A 26,580-nucleotide genomic window follows, 5' to 3' on the forward strand; every position below is an offset into this window, starting at 1 on the left:
CGGACTGGCAAGTCTCTCACGCACCTGAGACCCTGTTCCTGGGAGGATGTTGGCTGCTCATCTGAGGAGCCCAGGGGGTTGCAGAAAGCCAGCAGGGCCGGGGCGAGAGGGGACAGGCCCAGAGCAGGCGAGCAAGGCTGGGGTGAAGGCCCGCCCCGACACGGGGTTGCTGCGTGGCATTGAGGTGGCTGCTTGTTATATGTATACAAACGTGATGGGGTGTTACTCAGCCGTGACCCGCTCCGCCACGCATGAGCCTCGAAGACATGCTGAGTGAAGGAAGCCAGGCACGGCGTGTGGGTCCGTCCACAAACGGTGCCCGCAACAGGCAAATCCGTAGAGACAGAGCACGTGAGTGGTCGCTGGTGGCTGCGGAAGGGGGAGTGAGTGATGTTGGGTCTGGGGCTTTTTCGGGGATGATGGAAGTGCTTTGGAACTAAGCAGAGGTAGTGGTTACACAACACTGTGAAGGTACCAAATGCCACTGAATTGTCTACTTTAAAATGGTCAGTTGTTTTTCTTTTTTCTTTTTAATTGAAGTATAGTTGATTTACAGTGTTGTGTTAATTTCTGCTGCACAGCAAAGTGGCTCAGTTATACATATATATTCTTTTTCACATCTTTTCCATTCTGGTCTGTCACAGGATATTGAATATAGTTGCCTGTGCTCTACAGTAGGACCTTGTTGTTTACCCATCCTCTATGCAAAGACACAGCTGCTCACCCCAACCTCCCTCAGCCCCCTCCCCCTTGGCAGCCACAAGTCTGTTCTCTCTGTCTGAGAGTCTGTTTCTGTTGCAGAGATACGTTCACTTGTGTCACATTTTAGATTCCACATATAAGTGATAGCATATGGTAGTCGTCTTTCTCTTTCTGACTGACTTCGCTTAGTATGATAATCTCTAGTTGCATCCATGTTGCTGCGAATGGCATTATTTCATTGTTTTTTTATGGCTGAGTAGTATTCCATTGTATGTATGTACTACATCTTCTTTATCCATTCATCTGTCAACGGACATTTCGGTTGTTTCCACGTCTTGGCTATTGTGAGTAGTGCTACTGTGAACATAGTGGTGCGTGTATCTTTTTGAATTACAGTTTTGTCTGGACATATGCCCAGGAGTGGGATTGCTGGATCACATGGTAGCTCTATTTTTAGTTTTTAAGGAACCTCCATATTGTCTTCCATTGTGACTGTACCAGTTTACATTCCCAATAACAGTGCAGGAGGGTTCCCTTTTCTCCACACCCTCTCCACCATTTATTATTTGTAGACTTTTTAATGATGGCCATTCTGATGGGTGTGAGGTGGTACCTCATTGTAATTTTGATTTGCATTTCTCTCATAATTAGCGATGTTGAGCATCTTTTCATGTGCCTGTTGGCCACCTGTATGTCTTCTTTGCAGAAATGTCTATTTAGGTCTTCTGCCCATTTTCACCTGGGTTGTTTTTTTTTGTTGTTGAGTTGTATGAGCTGTTGGTATATTTTGGAAAGTCAGCCCTTCTCGGTCGCATCATTTGCAAACATTTTCTCCCATTCTATAGGTTCTCTTTTCATTTTGTTTATGGTTTCCTGTGCTGTGCAAAAGCTTTTAAGTTTGTTTAAGTCCCATTTGTTTATTTTTGCTTTTACTTCTGTTGCCTTGGGGGACTGACCTAAGAGAACATTGGTATGATTTATGTCAGAGAATGTCTTGCCTCTATGCTCTTCTAGGAGTTTTATGGTTGTCCTCTCTTACATTTAGGTCTTTAAGCCATTTTGAGTTTATTTTTGTGTATGGTATGAGGGTGTGTTCCAGCTTCATTGATTTACGTGCGGCTGTCCCGCTTTTCCAGCACCACTTGCTGAAGAGACTGTCGTTTTCCCATTGTATATTCTTGCCTCCTTTGTCGAAGATTAATTGACCGTAGGTGTGTGGGTTTATTTCTGGGCTCTCTATTCTGTTCCATTGATCCATATGTCTGTTTTTGTGCCAGTACCACGCTGTTTTTATTACTGTAGCTTTGTAGTATTATCTGAAGTCTGGGAGCGTTGTGCCTTAAAATGGTCAGTTTTATGTTATGTGCATTTTGCCCCCATAAATTCTTTTAAAAGAATTCAAACGTCCCGATGACTGTGCATGTGAGGACGGCCACCCCGGGCCCCAGGCGGCTGGCCAGGGGAGAACGGGGCCCAGGCAGCCATGAATCTGCATTTTCTAGGTGAAACCTCCTGTTTTGCAGACGGGAGCAACTGACTGTTGGTTTTTGACCCACCCATGGGGGCTGGTTCCAGGTCACGGCCACCAGTCCGTGGCCTCTGCCCAGGAGCATCCACGCTTGGTCCAGAGTGCCTTGACGGCTGCCCACAGGCCTCGGGCTTTGCTGGGAAACAGGAGGGCAGATGGAAAAGTACCCCCGGTGGGGAGAGAGTCCCAGACAAACTGAAGACGCTGGTGGTTTTCAAAGACACGAGCTGCAGCCTCTTAAAATTCCCCAGGCCTCCCTGCCATGGATAAAATGCTTTCTGGGGAGATTGCAAATGTTTGCTCTGGTGGGACTTTGTTATAAACGGACTTGGTTTTGTTTGGCTGGTTACGGCTTTATTTGGTTAAAAAAAACCAACCCTGCAAGATCGTCTTAACTGAGGACTCCATGTTAATCCCCCAAAACCAAGAAAGGGCGAACAGGATGGATGAGGAGTCTGGCTGCCCGCTGCACGTCGGGTCTGGCTGCAAAGCCCTTCGTCGGACCAGCCTGTCATAGTTGCTACTGCTTCTGGAGGGCCTACTGTGTACGAAGCCTCCCGGCCAGCCCTGGGTGGTTCCTTCTTTCTAACCCTCCCAAAGGCTTCACAAGGCAGGAGCTGTTGTTGCATTGTTCTAAAGATGAGGAAACTGAGGCCCAGAGAGGTGAAGGTGCTTGCCCCAGGTCATACAGCCGGGAGGTGGCAGGGATGGACATTGTAGCCTGTCTGGCTCTTTCAATGGTATCTCACAGCCACGTAGGCTGAAAACCAGACCTGCCCTCAGAGTAACCCTCATGGAGGCCACCTGGTCACTGAGATTTCTGGGGTGCTGAGCAGAGCCCTGTGTCTGCCAGTGAGCCTGCAAGGCCACCGGAGAGCAACCGTCCCCTGGTGCCCAGATGGCAAGGTGTCACCCAGCCTGAGTCCAGAGAAGGGCCATGTGCAGACCCCCCTCCCTGGCCACTGAAACCCACACCCCTGCATCCCATTGGGGTGGCTTTCCCCTGCTCCCACCAAGGGCCCCTAACAGTCCACCCAAGAGGGAAATGTCTTTGAAAGTCCTGATCTTGAGGAGTCCGTTTGCTTTGCTCCTGGGCTTTGGGGGAGATGGTCAGCCCATCTTTAAGAAATCTGCTTCAGATGAGCCCCCGCCCCACCCAGCTGATGACCTTTGTGTCTGTGCACATGTGTTAACCCCTCAGCATCTTCTCTGAGCCCGGTAGGCTGACACGTGAGCTTCACCAGCTCTTCCAGCCCCAGTGTTCTCTGATTTTAACCAGCTCCAATTCTGAGTTCACTGCCAAGCCTTTCCCTGCCCCAGGGCCTTTGCACAGCCCTTCCCTCCCCCAGGGGCCCTCCCTGATTCTTCTTTCTCTGTGATACTCTCGCTAATGCTCCCTCTCCCTGCTGCTCTGTTCTTTTATAGCACGAATCACAGCATATAATTATACATTTAATTTCTTATATTTGTGTTTACTGAGGGCAGAGGCCTCGCCAGCACACAGTAGGTGTCCAATAAATATTTGTGGACCGGCCGGCTGGATGCGCCAATGTTGTAGGAATTTTTCTGTGGCCTGAGCAGTGTGCAGTGCCCACGCATTTGCTATCCCATGGCGCCCTCTGGTGGACATTAGGCAGATGCCAGGCTGAGACTAACCCCTTTCTCCTCTCCTTTCAGCATCGTCCCCAGCCCTGTGCCACCTGGGACCTGGCCACCAAGGTGTGGCCACCATCGGTGACGTGAGTACATGAAGCAGCAAAAGTGGGTCTTCCTGGAGTTCTGTGAGCTGCTTCTGGATGACCAGGTGAGTTGGAAGTCAGCCAGCTTCTCACATTATCATCATTAATAATACTGTCATTGTTATTAAATAGCGTTAGTAACGTTCAACACAAAACACTCATTGTGCGCCGCCCGTGGATCCCTGAGCAGCCTCTCCCTGCCGTCGCCGGGGTCCCTTCCCTCTCTGCTCTTCCAGGTGGTGATGGAGGCCGTGGTGGGCATGTCCCTGTCGTTAACCCATCTCCGTTGCCCCTGGATTTGCATTAAAGCTTATGGGGAAAAGGTCAAGCAAGTTTATATCCTGAGCCAGGGAATGTGATGCTGTGGGACACACACATCCCAGACACTCAGAAAGCAGAGTCTGACTATCAGAGGAAGCCCACAAGTTCCCGGTTGGGCCTGGCACCTGCACACATGCTGAGCGCAACACAGAGGCTTCCGGCGCGGGAGCGGGCGCAGCTCCGGGGAATCGACAGGCATTGCTCAAGCCTGAGGGAGGCGCGAATCAGCCTGCAGACAAGGATGGAGTTCACCTGGCATGTGCTTTGCGGTTCAAACCCTGAACTGAAGATATTATCGAAAATACCTCGGTGAAGGTTTTATTGTTTTCGACTCCTCTGTTTATTCAAGAAGTTATTATTATTATTTTTTTTTTTACTGTTTTTACTTTAAAAAATAAAAACAGAGAAGGATCTAGGTTAGAAAAAAGTGCTCTTATTCTAGCCAAAACGCCCGTGGGGAATCCCTCCGTTCTCCCTGCCTGTGAGAACCTGGGCACATCCTGTAACCTTGATGAAACTCAGTTTTTCTGGTCTATAAAATGGGTGTACTGTTATCTGCCTGAAGGTCGTAGGGAAAACGCAATCAGATCATGTATCGGAAGGCATTTTGGAAACCGGAAACGTCAAAACTGCGTCCTGGCGATCAGTACTATTCTTTAACCTTGCACTTGGAGCTTTTCTTGGAACTCAAGCACGTTCTACCAGCCTGGGGCCGGTGCTGGTTTGTCAGAGGGCTGGTTGCTGCCCGTGAGCCTCAGTTTCCTGGTGCCCACGGGCCTGCCAACCTGTGGCCAGAAGGCACATCGAGCTTGGCCGTCCCACGCCGGGCACCTGCTGGGGAGAGGACTTCAGGGCTGGTGCACTGGTGCGCCTGTGGACTCAGGATAACACTGTGTCTCGAATGAGCCAGAGCTTGTGTACCCAAAGGACCGTGTCCGCTTCAAAGTGGGCCCCGGCCACCTCCGCACTGATTTGACGACGTCTCTGGGCCTTAAGACCGGCCTGCCACTTAGGGGAAGTGGCTTCAGAGCTGGGTGACCCCTTCCTCGGGGTGGCTGGGAAGCAGCCAGGGTCACTGCAGGGCGGCAGGGCGGCGAGGACCTCCCTGCGCTGACGCGCGTCTCACCGAACCCCGGCAGCAGCCGGGATGCTAGCTCTGCAGGACCGCGGCTCTCCCCTCCCACGTGCCACCGCCGAAGGGACCACCCCCCACTGACGGGCGCATTTCCTGCTTAAATAATCTGCCTTTCTCTGCCTTTTCCTTCAGCCCGTATGAGCCGTGTCACCGTCCAGCCTCGTCTCGCTAAAGCCATAGACAGTCCTCAGAATGAGGAGGCTCTAAACGTCCTTTTCAAGTAGACGGCAAGCGGCTCAACTCAGTAGCCTTCTTTCTGGGTCATGTACTCAGAAAACACTGTTTATTCCACAAACCTGTGAGGACTTAGAAATTGAGATTTTATGAAAGGCTCGTCACCTCAGCAGATCCGGACGCGCTCCTTGCCCTCTGTTCCCTTCCTGTTTCGACCTTTGCAGACGTGCGTGTGCGCCCGTGCATGTCGTCCTGCCGCAGGAGCGTAAGCGAGGATTGTCCTCTTGGCTCACGCAAGCGAAATACCTTTCAGCGTTGCCCGACGGTTCATACTTTGACTGCGCAGCTACCGTAGGGAAATTAACGCTTCCCGTGTTGGCTGACATCTAGACTTTGCTACTCAAAGCGTGGGCCACGGACCAGCAGCAACAGCAGCACCAGGAGTTGGTTAGAAATGCAGAGTCTCAGGCCGTGCCCAGGGCCTGCTGAGTCAGAATCTGAATTTTACTCGGATGCAGGGAATTTGCGTGTCCATTCAAGTGTCAGTGTGTAAAATGTTGGACGTATTTGGACAACACGGTGATGTCCTCACGAGAAGAAGGCCTTGCAGGGCGTTCACTTCTGTGGGTTCTCGTGTGTAAATGACTCTCGAGAAGAACCTGGGGGCTTCAGGGACCCAAGTAAATGTAACTGCTTGCTCCCAGCTCATCTCCAGTCAGCCTTCAAAGCTGTGCTTCTTCGGGATGTTCCAGCACTGGAAAAAAAATCACAACCATAGAGCCGAGTGTCTATTGCCCACCTGGGTGGAGAGAGGAGATGACCAAAAAATGGGCCAGATATTTTTAGGAACGATGGGCTGATGCCACAGGAAGGGAGACGGCATAACAGTGGCAACACCAAGTTTCATGAGTTGGAATTAAATGACGTCGTCGCCGATTCCTGCAGCTGTTTAGTCCGTCCCAGAGTTGCTGTGTTTGTGGTACTTGGAAAACGTGTGGTGACCATGTGACCTGCAGGCAGGTCACTGTTCCTGTGGCGCCATCTTTAAAGCCCTGGGAGGGCCGCGTGGTCTGGAGCAGCTCGTCGGCCTCGGCCTGGGGCCGGGTAGGAGCCTGCATTTCTCCCTTCTTGACTTGTTCCACACGATGTCCTCAAGGACGACAATCAAAACGAGGAGATGCAATAAAAGAAGCAGCATAATTGAACCCCAGACGTTTCATTTGGTTTGAACATTGCTTCTCTATCCATGTGAGGTCTCAAGTACCTCCCGCCAAAATTCCTCAAAACAAAGTATGTGCCACTGACGCTTGCATCTGCAACAGTAGTGACGCCGACCGCTAACCCTCTACCAGACCCACCACAGCACTCACCTCGGCTGGCGTTTTCAGGTGGTGTGCTGTTTCTTCCTGATTTAGTCTCGGTAGCTTTCCGATTCTAGGAATTGATCCTCTTCTTCTGGGTTATCCAGTTTGCCGGCCCGTAATTGTTCGTAGTGGTCTCTTGTGACCATTCTTCTTCCTCTGGCATCGGTTATAATGTCTAGTTTTTCATCTCTAGTTTTATTAAGTCTGCACAGACCTATAACTAATGCAGAGATTGAGCCAGTGATCAAAAATCTCCCAACAAAGAGAAGTCCAGGAATAGATAGCTTCACTGGTAATTTCCACCAAACATTTAAGGAAGAATTAATGCCATTCCTTCTCAAACTCTTTCAAAAAACTGAAAAGGTGGAAACACTTCCAAACTGATTTTATGAGGCCAGCATTACCCCGATACCAAAGCCAGCAACACCACAAGAAAAAACTACAGGCCAATATCCCTGATGAACATGGGTGCAGAAGTCCTCCATAGAACACCAACAAACTGAATCCAACAGCACACTAAAAGAATTGTATGCCATGACCAAGTGGGATTTATCTTTGGAATGCAAGGATGTTTCAGCAAACAAAAATCAATTAATGTGATACACCATATTAACCGAATAAAAGATAAAAGATATGATCACCTCTATAGAAGCAAAATTTAAAAAAAAAAAAAAGCATTTGACAAAACTCAACACCCTTTCATGATAAAAACTCTCAACAAGCTAGGAATAGAAGGAAAGTAACATAATAAAGACTATATATAAAAAACCCACAATTAATATCATACTCAATAGTGAAAAACTGAAAGCTTTTCCTCTAAACCAGAAACAAGGCAAGGATGCCCGCTCTCACCTCTTCTATTTAACATAGTACTGGAAGTCCTAGCCAGAGCAGTTAGGCAAGAAAAAGAAGTAAAAGGCATTCAAATTGGAAAGGAAGAAATAAAATCGTCCCTGTTGGCAGACAACATAATGTTGCAAACTCTAAAGGTGCCACCAAAAAACTGCTAAAACTAATAAATTCAGTAAAGTTGCAGAATACAAAATCAACATGCAAGAATCAGTTGCGTTTCTGTACCCTAACCACAAACTACCTGAAGGAAATTAGGAAAACAGTCCTATGTACAAGAGCACCAAAAAGAATAAAATACTTAGGAATAAACTTAACTAAGGAGGTAAAAGACTTGCATGCTGAAAACTACAGAACGCTGATCAAAGAAATTAAAGAAGAAACAAACGGAAAGACATCCATGTTTCTGAACTGGAAGACTTAATATTGTGAAAATGTCCATACTATCCAAATATATCTACAGATTCAGCACTATCCCTATCAAAATCCCAACAGTATTTTTTTACAGAAATAGAGAAAACTCTAAAATTCATATGGAACCACAAAAGATCACAAAGAGCCAAATCAGTCTTGAGAAAGAACAAAGCTAGAGGCCTCACACTTTCTAGATTCAAAATATATCACAAAGCTGTTGTAATCAAAACAGTATGGTACTGGCATGAAGACAAACATATAGACCAATGAAACGGAATACAGAGCCCAGAAATAAAACCATGTGTGTACGGTCAATTGGTCTTCAACAAAGGTGCCAACGTTACACGACGGGGAAAGGACAGTCTCTTCAGCAAGTGATTTTTAGAAAACTGGACGTCCACATATCTTACACCACAGAGACTGGACCCTTACCTTACACCGCACATAAAACACGTCAACTCCAAGTGGGTCAGACTTAAACAAGAGGCCTGAAACTCCTAGCGTCGCACACAGGGGTTGAAAACAGTGTCCATACAACCTGTGCATGGATGTTTATGGCACCTTTACTCATCATTGTCAAAACTTGGAGGCAAGCATGATGCCCTTAGGTAGACGAATGGATAAACTGTGGCACAGCCAGAGAGTGGAATACTATTCAGCACTAAAGAGAAATGCCCTGTCAAGCCATGAAAAGACACGGAGGAACCTTAAAGGCATATTACTGTGTGAAAGAAGACAATCTGAAAAGGCTACTTTATGGTTCCAGCTCTGTGAGACTGTGGAAAAAGGCAAAACTATGAAGACAGCAAAAAGATCAGTGGTTGCCAGTGTGGACAAGGGAGCGGAGGGATAGGTAGGCAGAGCACAGAAGATTTCTAGGGCATTGAAAATACTCGGAGTGCTGCCATAATGGTGGATACACGGCATCAAGACAGTTGTCCAAACCCATGGAATGTACACCAAGAGTGAACCTAATGTAACTATGGACTCTGGGTGGTGATGACGTGTCAGTGCAGGTTCATCAGTGACAAGTGCACCATCTGGCGGAGATGCTGACAGTGCAGGGAGGCTGTGCGTTGTGCGTGTGTGGGGACAGCGGGTATGTGGGAACTCTCTTTACCTTCCTCTCAATTGTACTGTGCACCTAAAACTGCTCTTTAAAAGATAGTCTTTTAAAAAACTCTTGGAAATTAAAACGATCACAGCCTGAATAAAATATCCAATAGAAGAGATAGAAGACAAAGTTAGGTATATTTTCCAGAAAACAGAGGAGACGATGAGAGGAAATCAGAGGAGAGTCTAGGCAGCCCGATGGCTAAAAGTCAGAAAAATAAGAAACTGGAGAGGGTGAAACTCCCAAAGACGGAACACGGCAGTGTTTTTTTTTTTTTTAATTTTATTTATTATTGGCTGCGTTGGGTCTTCGTTGCTGCGTGCGGGCTTTCTCTAGTTGCGGCGAGCAGGGGCCACTTTTCGTTGCGGTGAGCGGGCTTCTCATTGCGGTGGCTTCTCTTGTTGTGGAGCCACAGGCTCTAGGTGCGTGGGCTCAGTAGTTGTGGCTCGCGGGCTCTAGAGCTCAGGCTCAGTAGTTGTGGTGCACGGGCTTAGTTGCTCCGCGGCATGTGGGATCTTCCCGGACCAGGGCTCGAACCTGTGTCCCCTGCATTGGCAGGCGGATTCTTAACCACTGCGCCACCAGGGAAGCCCCTGGAACACAGCACTTTTGCCAGAACCGAGGAGCACGTGTCTCAGGTGGAAAGGGTCCACCAAGCATTAGCACAAGGCATCAAGGCAGTGGACTCTTGACTTTGAGGAACCAAGGACTAAAAAGAAGATAGTGGAGGCTTCCTGAGTTTAAAAAAAAAAAAAAAAAAAAAAAAAGGCAGGTCGCCTGAGACAGGAACCGGAAGTTCCCGGACCCTCTCGGCGGCAAGGCTGGGAGGCCGCGGTGGGGTCTCCAAAGTGCACAGAGACCCCGTAATTTCCACGCCTCCCATCCTTCCTGGGGCCGAGCCATTTCCTCCCGTAAAGATCAGCACCCGGCTCGGGGAGCGCTCGCTGACCCAGCCGCACTCCTGCAGTTGGCCGCAGCTTCCCTGTGTCCTGTGTAAGGAGCGATCCGGTTTCATACTGGATCCTCAGTCAACACCGTGGGCAGCTGACCTGTCACTGAAGGCTCCAGAATGCTACTTGGGGATCAACAAGGATTTTACGGGCACCCCGCCCACTGTTCCCGGGCTTTTCCAGGCCGTCTCTCCTTCAGGATACTTCTCTCTGCTTAAGCAGCCAAACCCAAATCTCCTATCGGAAGACAGGATTCAGCCACCTTCCTAGTTGGGTCATCATTTCATTTTCCATTTTAATGCAGGCGTCATGAGCCTATTAAACATTCCAACAGGAAGAACACAAAACCGCGGCACAATTCTGCAGAGTCACAAACACAAGCCTGAGGGTGGCTGCCGGCGCGGCGGCGTGCTCGGGGACGTGTCTGCAAGGCCGGCCAGTGCCTCCCTACGTGGCGGCCACCCTCGCCTCGCCTCTCTGGGTCCCTCCCTTGAGCGCAAGTACTGGACACACTGTTGAATGAAGTTGTGGGCACCTGAGATGCTGGATGGGAGAGAGCGATCTTTAAAATTTTTATTTCCAAGTGTACTAAAAAAATGAAGGGGCGTTTAGGACGAAGCTAAGTGACATCAGTTGCGTCGACTGGAAATAAAATGTTAAATGTGGAGACGGCGACCTTTGGGAGAGCGGCTCACTTGTCCCCGGCGATGATGGGGCTCTGGAAGCAGCAGGGGGGACCGCAGCGGCCCGGGTGCCGGTGTCAGAGCCGAGCACGGAAACACGCCAACGACCCACCAAGAACCGCGCCACTGAACAAACTGCTGCAGAATGTCAACGGGTGGCTTTATTTCTTAAAAAAGTTACATTGAAAGAAGAGGTTGAAAAGTCAAGTATACTTGATTTGCACATATTTGCCAAGTCTCACAGGATTCAACCACTTCGATAATTGTTTTTATTGATAACCAGGATATACATATGAAAAGCCTCACATTGAAGCCCAGTACACACGTCCAACCCAGATGACGGATACTGCAGAACGGTCTCGGGAAACCCATCAGTCTCCTGTTCTGTTAGTCCTCCGGCTGCGATTCAGCGCCCCCCCCCCCCCGTCACAGCCCACTTTTCTGCAGTGACCGAGTCCATTTCACACCCATCCCACAGCCCGCGTACTCAGCTAGACTGTTGTCCAGTGGGCCCTTTGTGGCTCTGCGCCAGCAGTGGTCGAAACCCTCATCAGGACAGGGGACGGGTTAATGCAAACGAAAGCAAAACAGCTCACAGGTGAGCAAAGAGGCGTGGAGACCAGGAGGGAGACGCCCACTCTTCTCAGCGTGGGACGTGGGCTCAGGGCCCCCCCCAGGCCTTGTCAGAGATGGCTTTTCCTCCTCAGTCCCGCGAAACGCCGACAGACCAGGCGAGGTTAAGGCGAGTCCCCAGGGAGGGGAGCCGCTTGCTTTCTGGCGTAATTTTAAGCTCTGCACCAAGGGTCCTGTTTTATCGCTTGTGACGTGGGTAAAGAAACAAAATGATACCCCAAAAAGGTAAAAACTGAAAAATCCAACAAGCTGTGGCCATCCTGAATACTGTCTGCAAGCGAGGCCACGGGGCCCGGGGGCTCCTGCCTCGCGGCCCCCCCACCTCCTCAGGGCCCCGCGCGCGCCCCCTGCACGGCCAGCTGCGCGAGCGTCAGGCTGCAGGTACCAGGCCGCCACAGACGCGGCTCTCCTCTCACGGAGGGGCCGTTTACACGCTGCTCATTTGGCCGGAACCAGACAGGTCAGTGCCAAAGCCCTCTCACGCACTCAAGATTTAAAAAGAAAATTAAAACAGGAGGGCGACAGAAGACCACACAGGAATGATTGTTCTTTGGATTGAGATATTCTCCATATGCAGTACATTCACAGTAAACCCCACGGGAGGGAGGACCCCGCGCAGCTCTCCCCTCTTCCCTGAAACTCGGTTTCTAAAAAATAGCTTGTCTGTGGCACCCGCCCATAACGTGTTACGTTGCCTGAACAACACGGCCCACTTTAAAACACACGTGCACGCACACACACAGACACGCGTGGACTTGCCCACGGGGTCAGGGCCCACCAGCCCCGGGAGGGGAGCAAACCTGCAGCCCTGCTGCTCCGTGCAGCGCCTGCGGCTCCTGCATCCAGGCCCCCCCTGGACCCAGGCGGGCCCTCGGGTATCACGGGGCCAGCGGGAGCTCCCCGAAGCCACCAGCCGCAGAATTCCTGGTCACCGGCTTGGCTCGTTTCCTTCATGACTGACAAAAGCAGCTCGGCACACAGGATTTTAATAACCCGTGTAACGACCCACGAAACTTCTTTAAAAATGCCAAGTATGTTAACAAAACTCCTAACTGTGCAGGAAGATAATGACATTTGGCCTCTTCGCGCGGCCACGTCCCTTTGTTACTCGACGGTGACGCGGATCAGCGCGCCACCCAGTTAGTGCGGGAACTCCGCCATCTGTGACCGTGAAAGTATGAAACTCTGCTTGCTGCAAGCAACTGGTCTCCACTTGCCCTACTGGTCACAGATGAGCTGCTGATACCCTTTCCGACCCCAAATAAATAAAGTCCGTGAACAAGTCCGAGCACGATGAGAGCGCCTCACACCGAGAACTCGGGGCCCCCTTTCCTAGATCTCGTCTGCAGTCGCCTGAATCGGAAGCCGACGAAGGGGTTCATCCAGAGCAGCGAGGGGGGGCCCCCAAAGACAGACTTCATCCCTTCCCACCGCAGCCTCCGCTCCCACGTCGGCTTCTCACTCTTCAGCCTCTCAATCTCCTGGGGGAGAAAGAAAAGCAAGTGGGCGGCAGCGCCAGGAAGACCCTCAGCAGGTACGGGTCAGGCGAGCGGTGACAACAGGGGAAGCACCGCCAGACTCCCACGTCCCTCCGCACGTGGGAGCGAGGCGTCGGGGTCGGCAGAGGGGGCTCTCCCGGCACCAGCCCCCGCGGCCCCCGAGCACAGCCAGGCTGCAGCCACCAGCGGGGTGGACGGCCTAGGCAGCCCCAGAGGCAAAGGGGGAGCCAGTCCTCCGGGCCACGGATTGATCTTTTTTTCCACATACTGTATTACAAATATTTATCAAGCGCCTGCTCTGGGCCTTCAGTTCAAAGACATGAAGGCGACCAACTCCCAGCAGCTGCCGGGGGGCGGGGCCTCCTAGAAGGGGACTGTGCCGGCTCTCCCTGCCTGGCTCTGTTGACTCTCAAATCACAGGTACGCTTGAAACCCGAGCGGCACGCAGCGAGGGGGGCACGTGCAGTGACGCTGTCGCGGCCCCTCGGGGCTGCCCCGTCCACCTCCCGGGTGACACGCGGGCCCCCGCTGTCCACAGCAGCGCTGCCCGCCGACGCGCGCTCGCACCGAGGCCTAAGCAGACACAGCGGGGGAGGGGCGTACCGTTTCATCGTTGCATATGGAGTGGATCTGGGTGCCGAACATCACTGCGGTGAAAGTGAAAAACAGCAGACCCTCAAGGCACAGGAAGATCAACAGGATTACAGTGACTGGAGGTGAAAAATCACTGCATTCTGGGAACAAGGAGAGGCTGGCTGTGACGGGACATCAGAGCGCGGCGAGCATCCCAGGCCACAGGCTGGGGGGGTGCGGCTCACGGAAGAGCCCCCTCCGTGCCGCCCTCAGGCCGGCGTCCACGGAGGAAGGAGCTCGTTTCGAAAACAGGCACACCCGCTGTCCACCAGGGCCGGAAGGCAGCCCTGCCAGGCAAGAATCCACACCACCACTTCCTGGTCGGCAGATTCGGAAGGTTCTGTATTACCCCGAGTTTCTACCGAGGCTGTATTCGTGTACTGCACTGCGTGCTAAAATACAGCTAAAGCCAGAAAAGATGAGATGTGCCTACGCCTGTGAGCAGGCCTCACACCCAAGTCCAGGGCCGCCCAGCTCGCGCCGGCCTGGCCACACTCGCGGGGCGACTCGTCTCAGCCACGCACGGTCGACCAGCCAGAGCACACGCAGGCCTGCTGGGAACAGTACGCACTCTCACCCAGTCTCAAAAATCTGCAAGGTGAGCTGACTAAGGAAGACCAAGTGTACGTACATGGCTTCATTATAGCAAAATGGCAGCGGGAGAACTGTCCGACCCATCCTCTTTTCTTAAAAAGCTCGATTAATTCCTAAAGTAACCGAGAGGGTTTCCTTCGGAACTGGAGGACCCCCTCCCCCTGCCTCTGCCTCCCCGCCCCCCACAGCGTGCACGCGCGGGGGCCGCGCCCGGGCTCACCAGTCCACTGCCCTCGGACGCAGGCGACGAACTGCAGCCCGCAGAGCACGAGCGCGTGCACGGACGCCAGCGCGACGTACATCTGCGGGGAGACACCCGTTAGCCCGCGCGAGGGTGAAAGGCCGCCGAACCGCACGTTTACTCCTGATCTCGTGTGTCAGGGAAAATGAGTGAGGGAAGGAGTGACAGCAGCAGTTGACATCCGCCTCGCCAGGACCACACTGGACCAAGTGGGGAAATACGCTCTACCACTTCAGCGAGAGCCTGTTAACAACTGTGGTTCAAGGTATCTGGGGGAGAATTAAACCAGAGTAAAACACCTAGAAGAACACAAGCCACATACGCTCATCTGGTGGACTACTTCCTGCCAGGGGCAGCACAGGTATAATCTGAGTCCCAGAGAAGAGGCTGCAGGTCTGATGTCAGAATAAACTTACTCGCTCCAGGTAAGATTCCAGATAAAGAACTTAATACAAGTCACTCACGACACGAGTATCTTTACTCACAGTGAAGAGCACGAAAAATCTCTGATTCTTTTCTCCGACACAATTGTTCACCCAAGGGCAGTGATGATCCATTTTCCGAATACATCTTTTGCAAATACTGAAAAGGAGCAGTTAGATTTTCACTACTCCGCGCTCTGAGGAAACACCGCCCGATGAAGACAGCACTGGGAAGAGGCCACCCAGGGGGCCTCCTGCCCTGGGGAAGGGCTCCCTGCAGTGGCTGGGGCTCAGGCTGCACCGGGGAAGGGCTCCCTCCAGGGGTGGGCACTCAGCAGGCCCTGGGGAAGCGGAGCCTGCAGCCCCAAGGAAGGGCTTACAGCAGTGGTGGGTCTGTGGCTACGGGGGAAGGCGTCCCTCCAGGGGTGGGTGCGCAGGCTTCCCCGGGGGGGCAGGGATTCCAGCAGTGCTCGGCGCTCTGGCTGCCCTGAGGAAAGGGTCCCTCAGTGCTGGGTGCTCGCGTTGCCTAAGGACAGGGGTCCCTGTAAGGGTGGGTGTGGGTGCACAGGCTGCCCTGGGGGAAGGGGTCCCTGTAGCAGGGGTTGCTCTCGCTGAATCAGGGAAGGGGTCCCTCCAATCGTGGGTGCGCAGGTTTCCCCGGGGCAGGGGTCCCTGCAGTGGTGGGTGAACAGAATGCCCTGGGGAAGAAATCCCGTCAGCACGGGCTCTGGCTGCGCCGGGGAAGGGGTCCCTCCAGTCGTGGGCGCACGGGCTTCCCCGGGGCAGCGGTCCCAGCGCTGGTGGATGCGCTGGCTGCCGCAGATAAGGGGTCCCTGCAGTGCTGGGTGCTCGGGCCACCCTGGGGGAGGGCCGCCATACCTGCAGTGGTGGGCACGCTCGGGCTTGATACAGCAGCACTTGGGGCACTTGTAGATCACTTCTCCGGGCTTCAGCTGCAAACTCTCCATGTATTCTTTAGTAGCATTCCCTTTGGGTACTGCCCCCTATGGATTAATAACAAAGTGTTTTAGCTGGGGCGGGGCGGGGGGAGGAAGGTTAAAAAACATCAGTAAATTTAGGAATTAGTCTTGGGTGTTATAGATCATGATATAATTTATAATGCTGTAGTTGCCACTCAGGCAGGACCAGAAGTTTTATTTTTCATGAAAAATAACATATGCTTTAAAATGAATTCAAAATACAGAGTGCGTCACCCTTCATGAGGCGAGTCACCTGGGCTTTTCAAACTTCATGCAGGACGTGCCAGAGGTGAGGTGTGTTTGCGAAGCCGCTCCAGCCCCAGGGCAGCTGGCGTCCCCAGGGAGCCCCGCACACACCTCCTGGGCAGGGTTCCCCTGACAAGCACACCCACAGGTCTCCTATCAGCTGCAGCAGGGGAGCGCTGAACAAAGCAATCTCAAAACGGACTTTCTCTTGTGTGTTTAAAGTTACGTAATGCATCTCTGCCAACCTCAGGAGGAGCGGGCACACACAAGCCCTGCCCCCCATCGGGCCCCAGGGCAGGAGCAGGGGGGGCTGGGCTGTAAGAGTGTGTCTGCAGGAGCCCTGGGCGCCAGGGGAGCTTGAGAGGGACGAGGAATCTGGAAATGGGAGCCAGAGCCGGAGAGGCCCGTGCGCGGGACGGCAGTGGGCCCGAGTGGAGGGCGGTGGGCCCGAGTGGGCCGCAAAGGGGGAGGAGGTGTTCTTTGGGCAGTGGAGACAGGCAGCGGGGCTCACGTTTGGAAGATCATTCTGGGCACCATGGCCTGTGGACTGGGAACAAGGCCAGGACCCCGTTTCTGTGCCCCACGGAGCCTGTCCTTCCTTCACACAGAAATGCACGTTTCTGGAGAAGGAGCCCCGCTGGGAGGTGCAGTGACGAGGAGAGCACGGGGAGACGGCAGGCACGCCGCTGTCAGCAGGAGCTGCGCCGGAGCTCCTGAAAGCCCACTGCCTGGCTGGACGGGAGCCCGGGCCGACACCCACGTCTGCAAAGCCCAGCAGGCGCGTGCGGAGACCCAGGACCGCTGGCTCCAAGGCCCCCGGGGAGCCGGACGGGCGGCCCTGTCACCAGCAGGAGTGAGGCCCCACAAGGTGCCCCGGGTTCGGGGCGGAGCACAGGAAGGGCTGCAGGCAAAAGGGGAAGGTTCACTGCCCGACCCTCCCCTGCGGCTGACTGCCCTCCAGGCGGGCACCGGTCGGCCCCCCATCCTAACACAGGGAAGCCGCTGCGGTCAAGGTCCTGGCCTTAACACGCCACCTGTCTCCTTAATCTACGGCGTAAAAAAAGTTCAGGGCTCAAAGGCTCATTTTTGAGAATTTACATCAGAAGGTCAGGTCCAGCATTTTACTCAATTTTCCCAACACCCTCTGGAGCCTTTCTGGTCCCTCAACCAAGCCAGGACCCCAGCCCGCCCCACGCCTACCGCCGGCCCCACGACACTGTTCTGACTTCACGAGCTCCCACCTTGTACGGCCGCTCCTGGTGACAGCTCGGGTCACACATTTCATAAGACGACGGAACGGACCAGGTTTAGCCACACACACGCTGCTTCCACAGTAAAACACGTGACCTGACACACTTCTGCGGAGCACGGCACCCCACGCCGCCCGCTGGTTAGAGAGCGCTCCTGGGACTGCTCACGGAGGACAGGTGTGCACCTCGAGGGGGAGACGCGTCAGGTAACACGTAACAACCAGCCCGCGTGGAGATGAAGGGCCCGCGCGGAGATGAAGGCCTTTTCTGGTCCTTTTCGCGGCTCAGAGCCCTGGGCAGGCGGGCCCCGTCCCCCCCCACAGCGCCTCCCGATGGCTCACCCAGGGCCCCGCGGCTGGTGATCCACGCTTCGATTCCATACTCCGAGGCGTGCTCGCGCAGGCCAGACGCGGAGCAGGGCGGGCGGGCCCGGGGCCGCTCAGCACCAGGTCTCACCAGGTCACGCCAGAGGAGCGCCCGCTTCCTCGGCACCAGTGGGGGCCCCTCAAAGAAACCTTCCGAACAGCTGAGGCACGTTCCTCAAGCTCGCGTTCGAACCATCTTCAGGGCGTGTTTTTTCTAAGACGCACCTTGGGTGTTTCCTCTGTGTCTCGCCAGGACCGCGGTCCCTGCCGCAGCCACGCCGCCCACCCCAGTACGGCCCAGACGGCCCCCCTCTGGCACAGCGCCCTCCCGACAGCTTTTCCATTCGCTGCTGCTGCCCGCGCCGACCTCTCGCAGCCGCACCCGCCCTCCTCTGACCCGCCCTGGAGAGGGAGCCCCGGCGCGCGCTCTGAGGAACAGGGCTCCCAACCACGGCACACAGACGTGCAGGGAAGTTAGGACTCGCGAAGCACATGCCCGCCCCCCCGTATCTTTCCACCTCGACCCCCTGGTTCCCTCCCTGTCGTGCATTCTGGATCCCCAGGACCTGACCTAGGGGCACGGGAGCGTGGCGCTCCCCCCGGGTCTAGCTACTAATTCATGGGCAGCACAGGGGACGAGGAGCATGTTAAACCACGTACAGGGATATAAGCTGAAAACTCCAGAGTGGAAGGAAAGCCACATGACAAAGGACCGTGTTTCTTCAATTTAAAAAATCCCAAGGAACAAGAGGGGACCACGGAGGTGAAAAATGAGACACATCAACCAGTCACCAAGGATAGATCTTATCTGGATCCTGATTCAAACAAAAGACTATAAAAGGACTGAGACGACTGAGGAGATGTAGACTCTCACTGGACTTAGTAAGGAATTCTTCAACTGCTCCACACGAGCCACTGGCATTGTAGCCATGCTTTTATAAAGAAGAGCCCTTTTGGGACTTCCCTGGTGGCGCAGTGGTTAAGAATCCGCCTGCCGATGCAGGAGTCGAGCCCTGGTCCGGGAAGATCCCACATGCCACGGAGCAACCGAGACCGCACGCCACACGCCACAGCTACTAAAGCCCGCGTGCCACAACTGCTGAGCCCACGTGCCACAACTACTGAAGCCCGCACACCTAGAGCCCGTGCTCTGCAACGAGAAGCCACCGCCATGAGAAGCGCGCACACCGCAACGAAGAGTAGCCCCCGCTCATCGCAACTAAAGAAAGCCCTCATACAGCAATGAAGAGCCAACACAGCCAAAAATAAACAAATTTATATTTTTTTAAAAAAGCCCTTTTTAAAGATACACACAATTATTTACCAATAAAGTTTTATAATGTCTGAGATGTACTTCCAAATATTCTGGGGAGGGAAACAAAGGGAGTAGGCGAGGATATCGCTGACAGACACAAGACTGACCACGAGGCGATAAGCAGGGTTCATGACCCTCTTCTCTCCACTTCTGTGTACAACGAAATGTCTGTAAGAAGTTAACGAAAAAGCAAGGGCTTTGGCCACAGGTAACTTTTCAAACCCCAGCTTTGCCTCTTGCCAGCTGTGGGTCTCACCTTCTGACGTGATGTACGCCCACCTCCGCAAGGTGCTGGCGGGTTAATGAACGCCCAGAGGCGTCCCAGGGCGCCCGGAACGGGACCAACGGCTCCGGGCACAGAGGCGCCTTAGTGGGCCCTCGGCACACATCTGCTGATCAGGCTGATGCTTGTAAAACAAGGCTGGGGACAGAGGAGAGCAGGCTCTGGGTGCGGGGCAGCGGGTGGCCTTGCACAATTTCATGCTTCCGAACACTGAAGACTCACCTCCAGAGGTGAGCTTGCTGCCTTGTGATCGATCAGCTCCCTGATCCATCAAATGTCAGAGACCCCATCTTCCTTTCTGCTCCCCCGTCAAAGTACCAATAACTCTTCTCAAGACACAACCCAAGCCAGAGCCAATCCTAGCAAAGACTGACTGTTCCTACTGGCTTAGTAAAAGGACGTCCAGCAGAGAACTGGCCTCACCCCGGGTGGGGTGACGGCTCTCGTTCAGCCCAGACTGGACCCCGCGTTGAAGGTGATCTGCAGAGGGGAGAAAGCAGCCGCCCCGATGGGAGGACGGAGCAGACACCCGCCCCCGCTGGCCGCGCAGCCCCCCCCCACTGTGCGTCTGGAACCCAACGCTCCCAATTCCCTCCGGTGTGAGGGCCACCGTCTTCGCTAGGCGGCAGAGGGCCAGGATGCCGGGAAGGACGGGGCTGTCTGGGGGCTCGGTCGGCCCCTCCCCTGCCTCCTTCCCCACAGCTTCCCCACCCCAGTCCCAACGCCTGCCCGCGGCTCCTTACACCCCGCTGGGTGCCCTCGGTTCTATCCACACCGACTCCCGCTGGTTTCTGTAACTTGCCACTGGAGTCCTGACACGTGGCATGGCGGAAACAGTGACATCCAGATGTCAAGACGGAGGGCTTGAACGGACAGTTCTCCAAAGACCTACAGATGGCCGAAAAGCCTAGCATCGTTAGTCATCAGGGAAATGCAAATCAAAACACAATGAAGGGGCTTCCCTGGTGGCGCAGTGGTTGCGCGTCCGCCTGCCGATGCAGGGGGGCCGGGTTCGGAAGGCTAGAAATTCAACAGGCAGAGATAATTATATGCCATTAACATGCAATTTACTGTAAACTTATTACGTACAGGAAGATAGTTTTGGGCACTAAGTTAGTAAGAAGACAAATAGGGGCTTCCCTGGTGGCGCAGTGGTTGCGCGTCCGCCTGCCGATGCAGGGGAACCGGGTTCGCGCCCCGGTCTGGGAAGATCCCACATGCCACGGAGCGGCTGGGCCCGTGAGCCATGGCCGCTGGGCCTGCGCGTCCGGAGCCTGTGCTCCGCAGCGGGAGAGGCCACAGCAGAGGGAGGCCCGCATACCAAAAAAAAAAAAAAAAAAAAAACACAATGAGGTATCACCTCACGGCCATCAGGATGGCGCTCATCAAACACGTGAACAGTCACCTGAGGAGGGGGAGAAGCAGGAGCCCACACGCTGCCGGGGGGACCCTATCGCCCTGCAGCCGCCATGAAAAACCACCCTCAGCCAGTTCAAGGCAGCGTGAACATATGACACGGTAATTCCACTCCTGGGTCTCTACCCAAGAGAAACGACACATAGGTCCACACAAACCTGGTCCACAAATGTTCACGGCAGAATTGTCCATAACAGCCAGAAAGTGGGAAGAACCCCGATGGCCACCAACTGATGATGGCGATAAACAAAACGTGGCCCAGCCCCACCGTGGAACAGCCTTCGGCCGTGAAAAGGAACGAAGCACTGACAGTGCACGGTGTGGATGAGCCCTAGAAACCTCGCGCTGAGTGAAGGAAGCCAGACGTCAAGGCCACGTATCCTTGTTATGATTCCACCTACGTGATCTGTCCAGAACAGGCCCATCCAGAGACAAAAAGTACATCGACGGTTGCCTGGCGCTGGGGGACCTGGGAGGTCGGGGCGGTGACGGCTAAGGGGTGCAGGGTTTCTTTTCTGGGCGATGAAAATGTCTAAAATGACTGCGGTGGTGTGAATACACGAAAATCATCGAACTGTACACTGCAAAAGGGTGAATTTTGTAGAATGTGACTTAAATTTCAATTAAAAAATGCTTGCATCCAGGACTCGCACCCTCCCCCACCTCACACTCCGGCCCTCAGCGCTTCCAGCCAGCTTCTGGGCAGCGAACAAGTGAAGCGAACATGCCCACCGGGAGGAGAGGCCGCGCGCTGCACACACCTGCTACCCGGCCCCCGGCTCCTGGGGCTTCCTGAACAAGAGCTCTGAGGCCTCCTCCCGCGGGAGAGGGGCTGCAGCAGGAGCGGGACCGCGGGGGGAGGGAGGCCTACACGGGTCAGAAGACACAAGCACTGTGATGAGAGGGGCCCGGCCGGGTAGCCCTCCCTCCCCCGGCCCCACCGGGCACACCGCAGCCTGGCACCTGGGCACCGATGTGGTGGCCTCCTCGCCGAAACACCTACGAACGATGGACCCAGCCCCGTTTTCAGCACGCAGGAAGATGGCTGACACTAGCAGGGCTCTTCCTACAGAGAACTTAAAGATAATAGCTAACCTCCAGCCCAGAGAAGTTAAAGTAGTTGCGTGTGATCAAAAGACAACTGGAAAGATTCGTAAAGCGGTGAAACCTAGACGCCACATGGCTCAGCTTTCGGTCCATACTTTAGAGAAACAAAGTATTTAAACTAGAAAGGGGGACTTCCCTGGCGGTCCAGAGCCTAAGGCTCCGTGCTCCCAATGCAGGGGGCGTGGGTTCGATCCCTGGTCCGGGAGCTAGATCCCACATGCCACAGCTAAAGATCCCGCATGTCACAACTAAAAAGATCCCGCAGGCTGCAACGAAGATCCTGCAAGCAGCAGTAAAGATCCCACGCGCAGCAACTAAGACCCAGCACAGCCAAATAAATAAATAAATATTTAAAAATAAAATAAACTAGAAAGGATTTCAGGCATTATTCAGTACACTTTCTTCATCTGAATAAACAGCTCAGTGGAATGTCTTCCATGATTTCCATGAATGTACCGTGACATCACTTCTCTCCGGGCGCTGGGTTCTCTCCAGCGAAGCCACGCACAACGCCGCCAGCCTGCATCCAGGAACTCGTGAACCCCGAGGCTACGGGAGCGCGAGGCCCTCCGCCCGGCGCCGCTGGTGCCTCCCCAGCCCAGACCCGGCCGAAAACCCCAGCAAGAGGGCAGGTACTCACGGGGTCGGTGAGCATGGTCCGCAAGTGGGAGGACAGGGCCAGCACCGCCAGGCAGTTAAAAACGACTCCATTGACCACGGAGTACCAGAAGTCTTTGGAAGGCAGCAGCATGACAAACGTCACCACGAAGTCCGCGTACACGACCAGCAGCCACGTCACGACGGCACAGATCATGCCACAGCCGTCGCGGATGAACCACACCCTGTCTGCCACGTCGGCCTCGGGTGAAGAGGAGGAAGCAGAGTCGTAGTTGTCATTTTCGGTCAGGAGAGGATGATGTTCGACGTCCCGGAGCCGGTGTCCTGATGACGGCATGGTCTCCCTGGAGGGGCATGGGACACAGCTGGTGAGGCTCCCGGGGACACACGGTCACCTGCGGCTGGCCCCGGCCACACCGCACAAGGACGACGCGGGGCAGCAGCTAGACACCCCTGGCACCCAGGCTCCAAGCCCGGGGGAGACGAGGCCTGGGGTACCACGGCCCCATCCACGGTGCCGAGGCCCGACGGCCCGCAGCGCACACATGCCAGCGGCGGATGAGAGGCTGACAGACAGGAGGCTCTTTCACTGCTCGTTTCCACCCCGGCCCACGACCACAGAGCCCACAGTTCTCGCCTGACTCTCCCCTGTTTCACTGAGCTCTTCACTCTCACTTCTCCCTCGTTCTAACTGTGACAACGTGCGACCGTGTTTTTGAGGCAGTCTTCTTTAACTCTGTGCTATTTCTAGAACGCCCTTCCTCTTTCAGTCTTTTAACAGTTTCCTTCACTTAAGTTCTTTCGACAACTCTCCCATATTTCCTAAAGTACCTGATACCCCAGAACACATAGGGTCAGAAACTAAAGGAAAACTTACACTTCTCCTAGCAAACATTTTGCTGCTTCTTTAAACCTATAACCTCCTCTCATCAGTGTTTGATATGAGTAGTAATACTCACGATAAATAAAGAAAGGGAAACAGAGTCAGTTCATTCGGCCTTGTTCCTGCAGGGCATGGGAAAACACCGATAGCACTTTATCAAACGACCCCAGGGTTTTCTCCGCTCAGGCACGGCTTCTTTCAAACAAGCAAAGAGCAAGCGACTGTGGTCTCCCCAACGTGGGGCAGGAGGAGGAGGAGGGATAAGAACGCTCCTGGGGTCGGTCGGGTCTGCTACAACTGATTCAGAGCATCGGCTTTGGAATCTCGGCAGTACTTTCAAAACATTTACTGAATGAATGAATTTGCTGATGAGAGTTCCTTCTGCAAACATTTTGCAGAATTCCCTCTTGATACAAAGATACTGACTAGTACAAGACAGAAATGAAATTGTTCCCTGCAGTCTGCTCTTAGATCAGACAAAAACAGCTTTAAAATTACTGAAGTGAAGAAACTGAAGAGAAGAATTTGGGCAGCCCCGAACCAGCCGTTCTTCAGCCAGCGCATACCGGACCCGACGGCTGCCTTCCTGCCGAGGCCTCTGCAGAGCCCCTTCCCTCCGCAGAGGCCACCCGCCCTCCAGCGCCCGAAGCTTCTCTCTGCCAAGCAAGTCACCCTGCAGAGACGGTCCTCCTTCCTCTGGAGAGCGCTCTGCAAAGGGACTCTGGACATCAGACACGGCTATCTGGAGAGGGTGCTGGAGCGTGGTCCTGTCTACACCACCGTAAAGCCTGGTGCCGTCAGGGGGCTGAGACTCTGCGGGAGGAGGACCAGCTCAGCAGCTCCAGGGGCAGCGCGCTCAGCTCTCCCTGCCTGGCTGTCAGCCCTCGTGGGAAAGGCCTGGGTCTTCTCTCCGGGCTCCCCGTCGGCGCCCGCACGCCCCTGGGCTCACGGCAAGCGCGCACCTGTTTACAGGCAGACGCGACAACGTGAATTGGTCCCCGTCTCAGATCCAGAGGGTGGCCTAGTGACGGCCACAGAAGTTTTTCAGTGACTCATAGATGTTCATCAAAGCCTTAAGCTGAACAACTCCTCTGACCACAACCCCTCTGCTCTATGGCCACTTCTCAGGTAAGACGCTTCCTGTGAGAAATGGGTGCCCGCCCGCTGGGCAGTGAGCAATCGCTGCGGGGCCGTGTGTCCAGAGACAGGCTAGCTTTTTGTCAGAGCACACTCGTGCAGCCTGAGCTCTGCCTAGAAATCAGGACCCGAGTCTTCTGGACGCCTGACCCAGTCCCGATTAACCTTCCTGGCTGAGGCACTGGTGACGGCAGCCGCAGGCCTCCCCCGGGGGTGCGGATGGCAGCTCTATTTGTGAGGAAGGGTGACCGCACACACACCAACCCCGGTGGGCGGGGAGGGACCCTCCCAGAAGCACGTTAGGATGGTGAGGCGTCACGCCTGTATGCTTCCGAGCCAAATTTGTAAAATCCACTAGAAGGCAAAGGGAAAACCATCTGATACCCAAGTCACTTCATTTGCAAGAAAGCAATCGATGAACAGGGCGAGGTTACGCTGAACACGTTTGGTTATCTGTCATCAAGCGCAGGCACCTTCCGCTGAGTCACAGCACTTACACTTCATTAGTGCAACAGGAAGGGAGGGGAGGAAATGAAGAAACAATTCCTTTACACTCAACTCATCTAAAAACGCTGGGAACTCAAGGGCAAACGGCACGGCAACTGGCGATGCGGAGCCAGGGCGCGGGCAGGGCCTCACTCTGTGCTGATACCCCTCGCTGGTGACTGAGCAGTCCGCGAGGTCACGTCTGAAAACCCCTGAGGGCACTGTGCGCTGACCGATGGTTCTTCTGCTTTAACGCCCAGTTTAATGGGATTCCGCCCACCCTCGTGTGAAATCAGGCCCCGTCTCCCAGAACACTAAGAGCAACGCTGCGGGCCCCGCACTCTCTCAGGGACAGCCACGCAAGCAAAGCCCTCCCAGTGGTTCACACTTGCGAACTCCCCTCGTCTCGTCTCATAATACCTGCTCAGAGCCGATCGACTGCCTTCATGGAGTCCTCCTCCAGGGACACACTCTCCTTCTAGCGCAGCTGGTGAGCAAACCGAAGGCAAGACGCGAAGAAAAAGATTTACTTGTCACCCCTGACCATCTGAACTGCCCGTATTTGCCTTTTCCAAGGTGTGCAAGTTAGTGGCAGCTGTTAGAGAGGAAACGGTGATTAGCGACCTAAAGAAACAATCACTTACCTCACAAATTATTTTTAGACATTACTTGAACATTTTGTGCCTTTTCTTCAGGATCTTAAGGTGCATACTGTCCTATGTGATAGGATCTGAAAGATAATAAAATCTGATTAGAAAAGTTACTTATTTTATGACCAAAGTGCAGACTATTTCTTAGAGCATGATTAACTTTTGGAGCACATGTAACCAACGTGACGCTTCACACCTGAAGTTCCCTTATTCAGAACTATCTTTAACTATGAAATCATGACTCTAGGTTTTCGTTACTAGTAAACTGACAATCCTGAAAATTAAGTAGTTTATTTTAAACCTGTCTGTTTTACCCTCTTGTTACTTGAGCCCTGGTTTTAAATACAAATCTCTAAGCTAAAATCCCTGAGAAAGAGCCCCGGGGATAATCTAGCCCAAATCTGGTCAACGTGCCTTTCAACAGGCAACAACTGTGCGTTCACCAGCCACAGCAGAGGAATTACGGAAAAAACGAGAAAGAGGTGAGAGGTGCACCAGGCCCTGCTGGGGGAGGGTGCCTCGGGGGAAGGGGAACGGGGCACAAAGGAGCCGGTGGAATGAGTGAGGTGCGTCCCAGTCTGGCAGCATCTCCCACTGGGCTCACTGGCAAGTGGGCAAGCAGACATAGCCTCCCTAGAAGCACTCATCTGGCCCAAGAAAAAAGGCCGGAAGACACCAAGATGTGGGGTGTCCCCCTCCCAAAGAGGTCAGATTGCTGCTAGGTTTCCCTAAAACCAGGGCCGCCAGAGGACAAAGGACCATGGACACAGACGCTCCAAGCAGACGCTCCTGGTACATCTCATCCTTAAATATGAACCAAGGGCCAACAGATGTTCTGGAGAAAGCTCA

The 26,580-nt window shown here is 53.8% G+C and overlaps 1 protein-coding gene and 1 long non-coding RNA gene across 9 annotated transcripts in view; one reads left to right on the forward strand and one right to left on the reverse strand.

Annotated features, from left to right (window-relative positions):
* LOC102995736 (uncharacterized) overlaps positions 1–26,580 on the forward strand; it is a 63,076-nt gene that overhangs the window by 13,502 nt on the left and 22,994 nt on the right. For 2 of the 6 annotated variants that reach the window (XR_003676645.2, XR_003676642.2), the window contains exon 3: positions 3,908–4,034. This is a non-coding gene — a long non-coding RNA (uncharacterized lncRNA). Of the gene's footprint in view, positions 1–3,907; positions 4,035–4,159; positions 4,179–4,205; positions 5,552–16,829; positions 17,090–18,089; positions 20,438–26,580 lie in introns of those variants that run through there. The other 4 variants (XR_008615599.1, XR_008615600.1, XR_003676643.2 and 1 more) reach the window with 4 other exon arrangements.
* The window catches only part of ZDHHC7 (zinc finger DHHC-type palmitoyltransferase 7), a 30,937-nt gene continuing 15,501 nt past the window's right edge, over positions 11,145–26,580 (reverse strand). For 2 of the 3 annotated variants that reach the window (XM_024124906.3, XM_028478343.2), the window contains exons 2-8: positions 25,502–25,811; positions 22,598–22,919; positions 15,875–15,999; positions 15,059–15,155; positions 14,553–14,634; positions 13,709–13,839; positions 11,145–13,087 (exon numbers count right to left, since the gene is read on the reverse strand). In XM_024124906.3, the coding sequence (XP_023980674.1) occupies positions 12,911–13,087; positions 13,709–13,839; positions 14,553–14,634; positions 15,059–15,155; positions 15,875–15,999; positions 22,598–22,912 (927 nt within the window). In that variant the 5' untranslated portion in view covers positions 22,913–22,919; positions 25,502–25,811 and the 3' untranslated portion in view covers positions 11,145–12,910. The remainder of the gene's footprint in view (positions 13,088–13,708; positions 13,840–14,552; positions 14,635–15,058; positions 15,156–15,874; positions 16,000–22,597; positions 22,920–25,501; positions 25,812–26,580) is intronic. The other variant, XM_007109224.4, reaches the window with a different exon arrangement.

Source organism: Physeter macrocephalus, chromosome 17 (genome assembly GCF_002837175.3).
Source record: "Physeter macrocephalus isolate SW-GA chromosome 17, ASM283717v5, whole genome shotgun sequence".
Lineage (NCBI taxonomy): Eukaryota > Metazoa > Chordata > Mammalia > Artiodactyla > Physeteridae > Physeter > Physeter macrocephalus.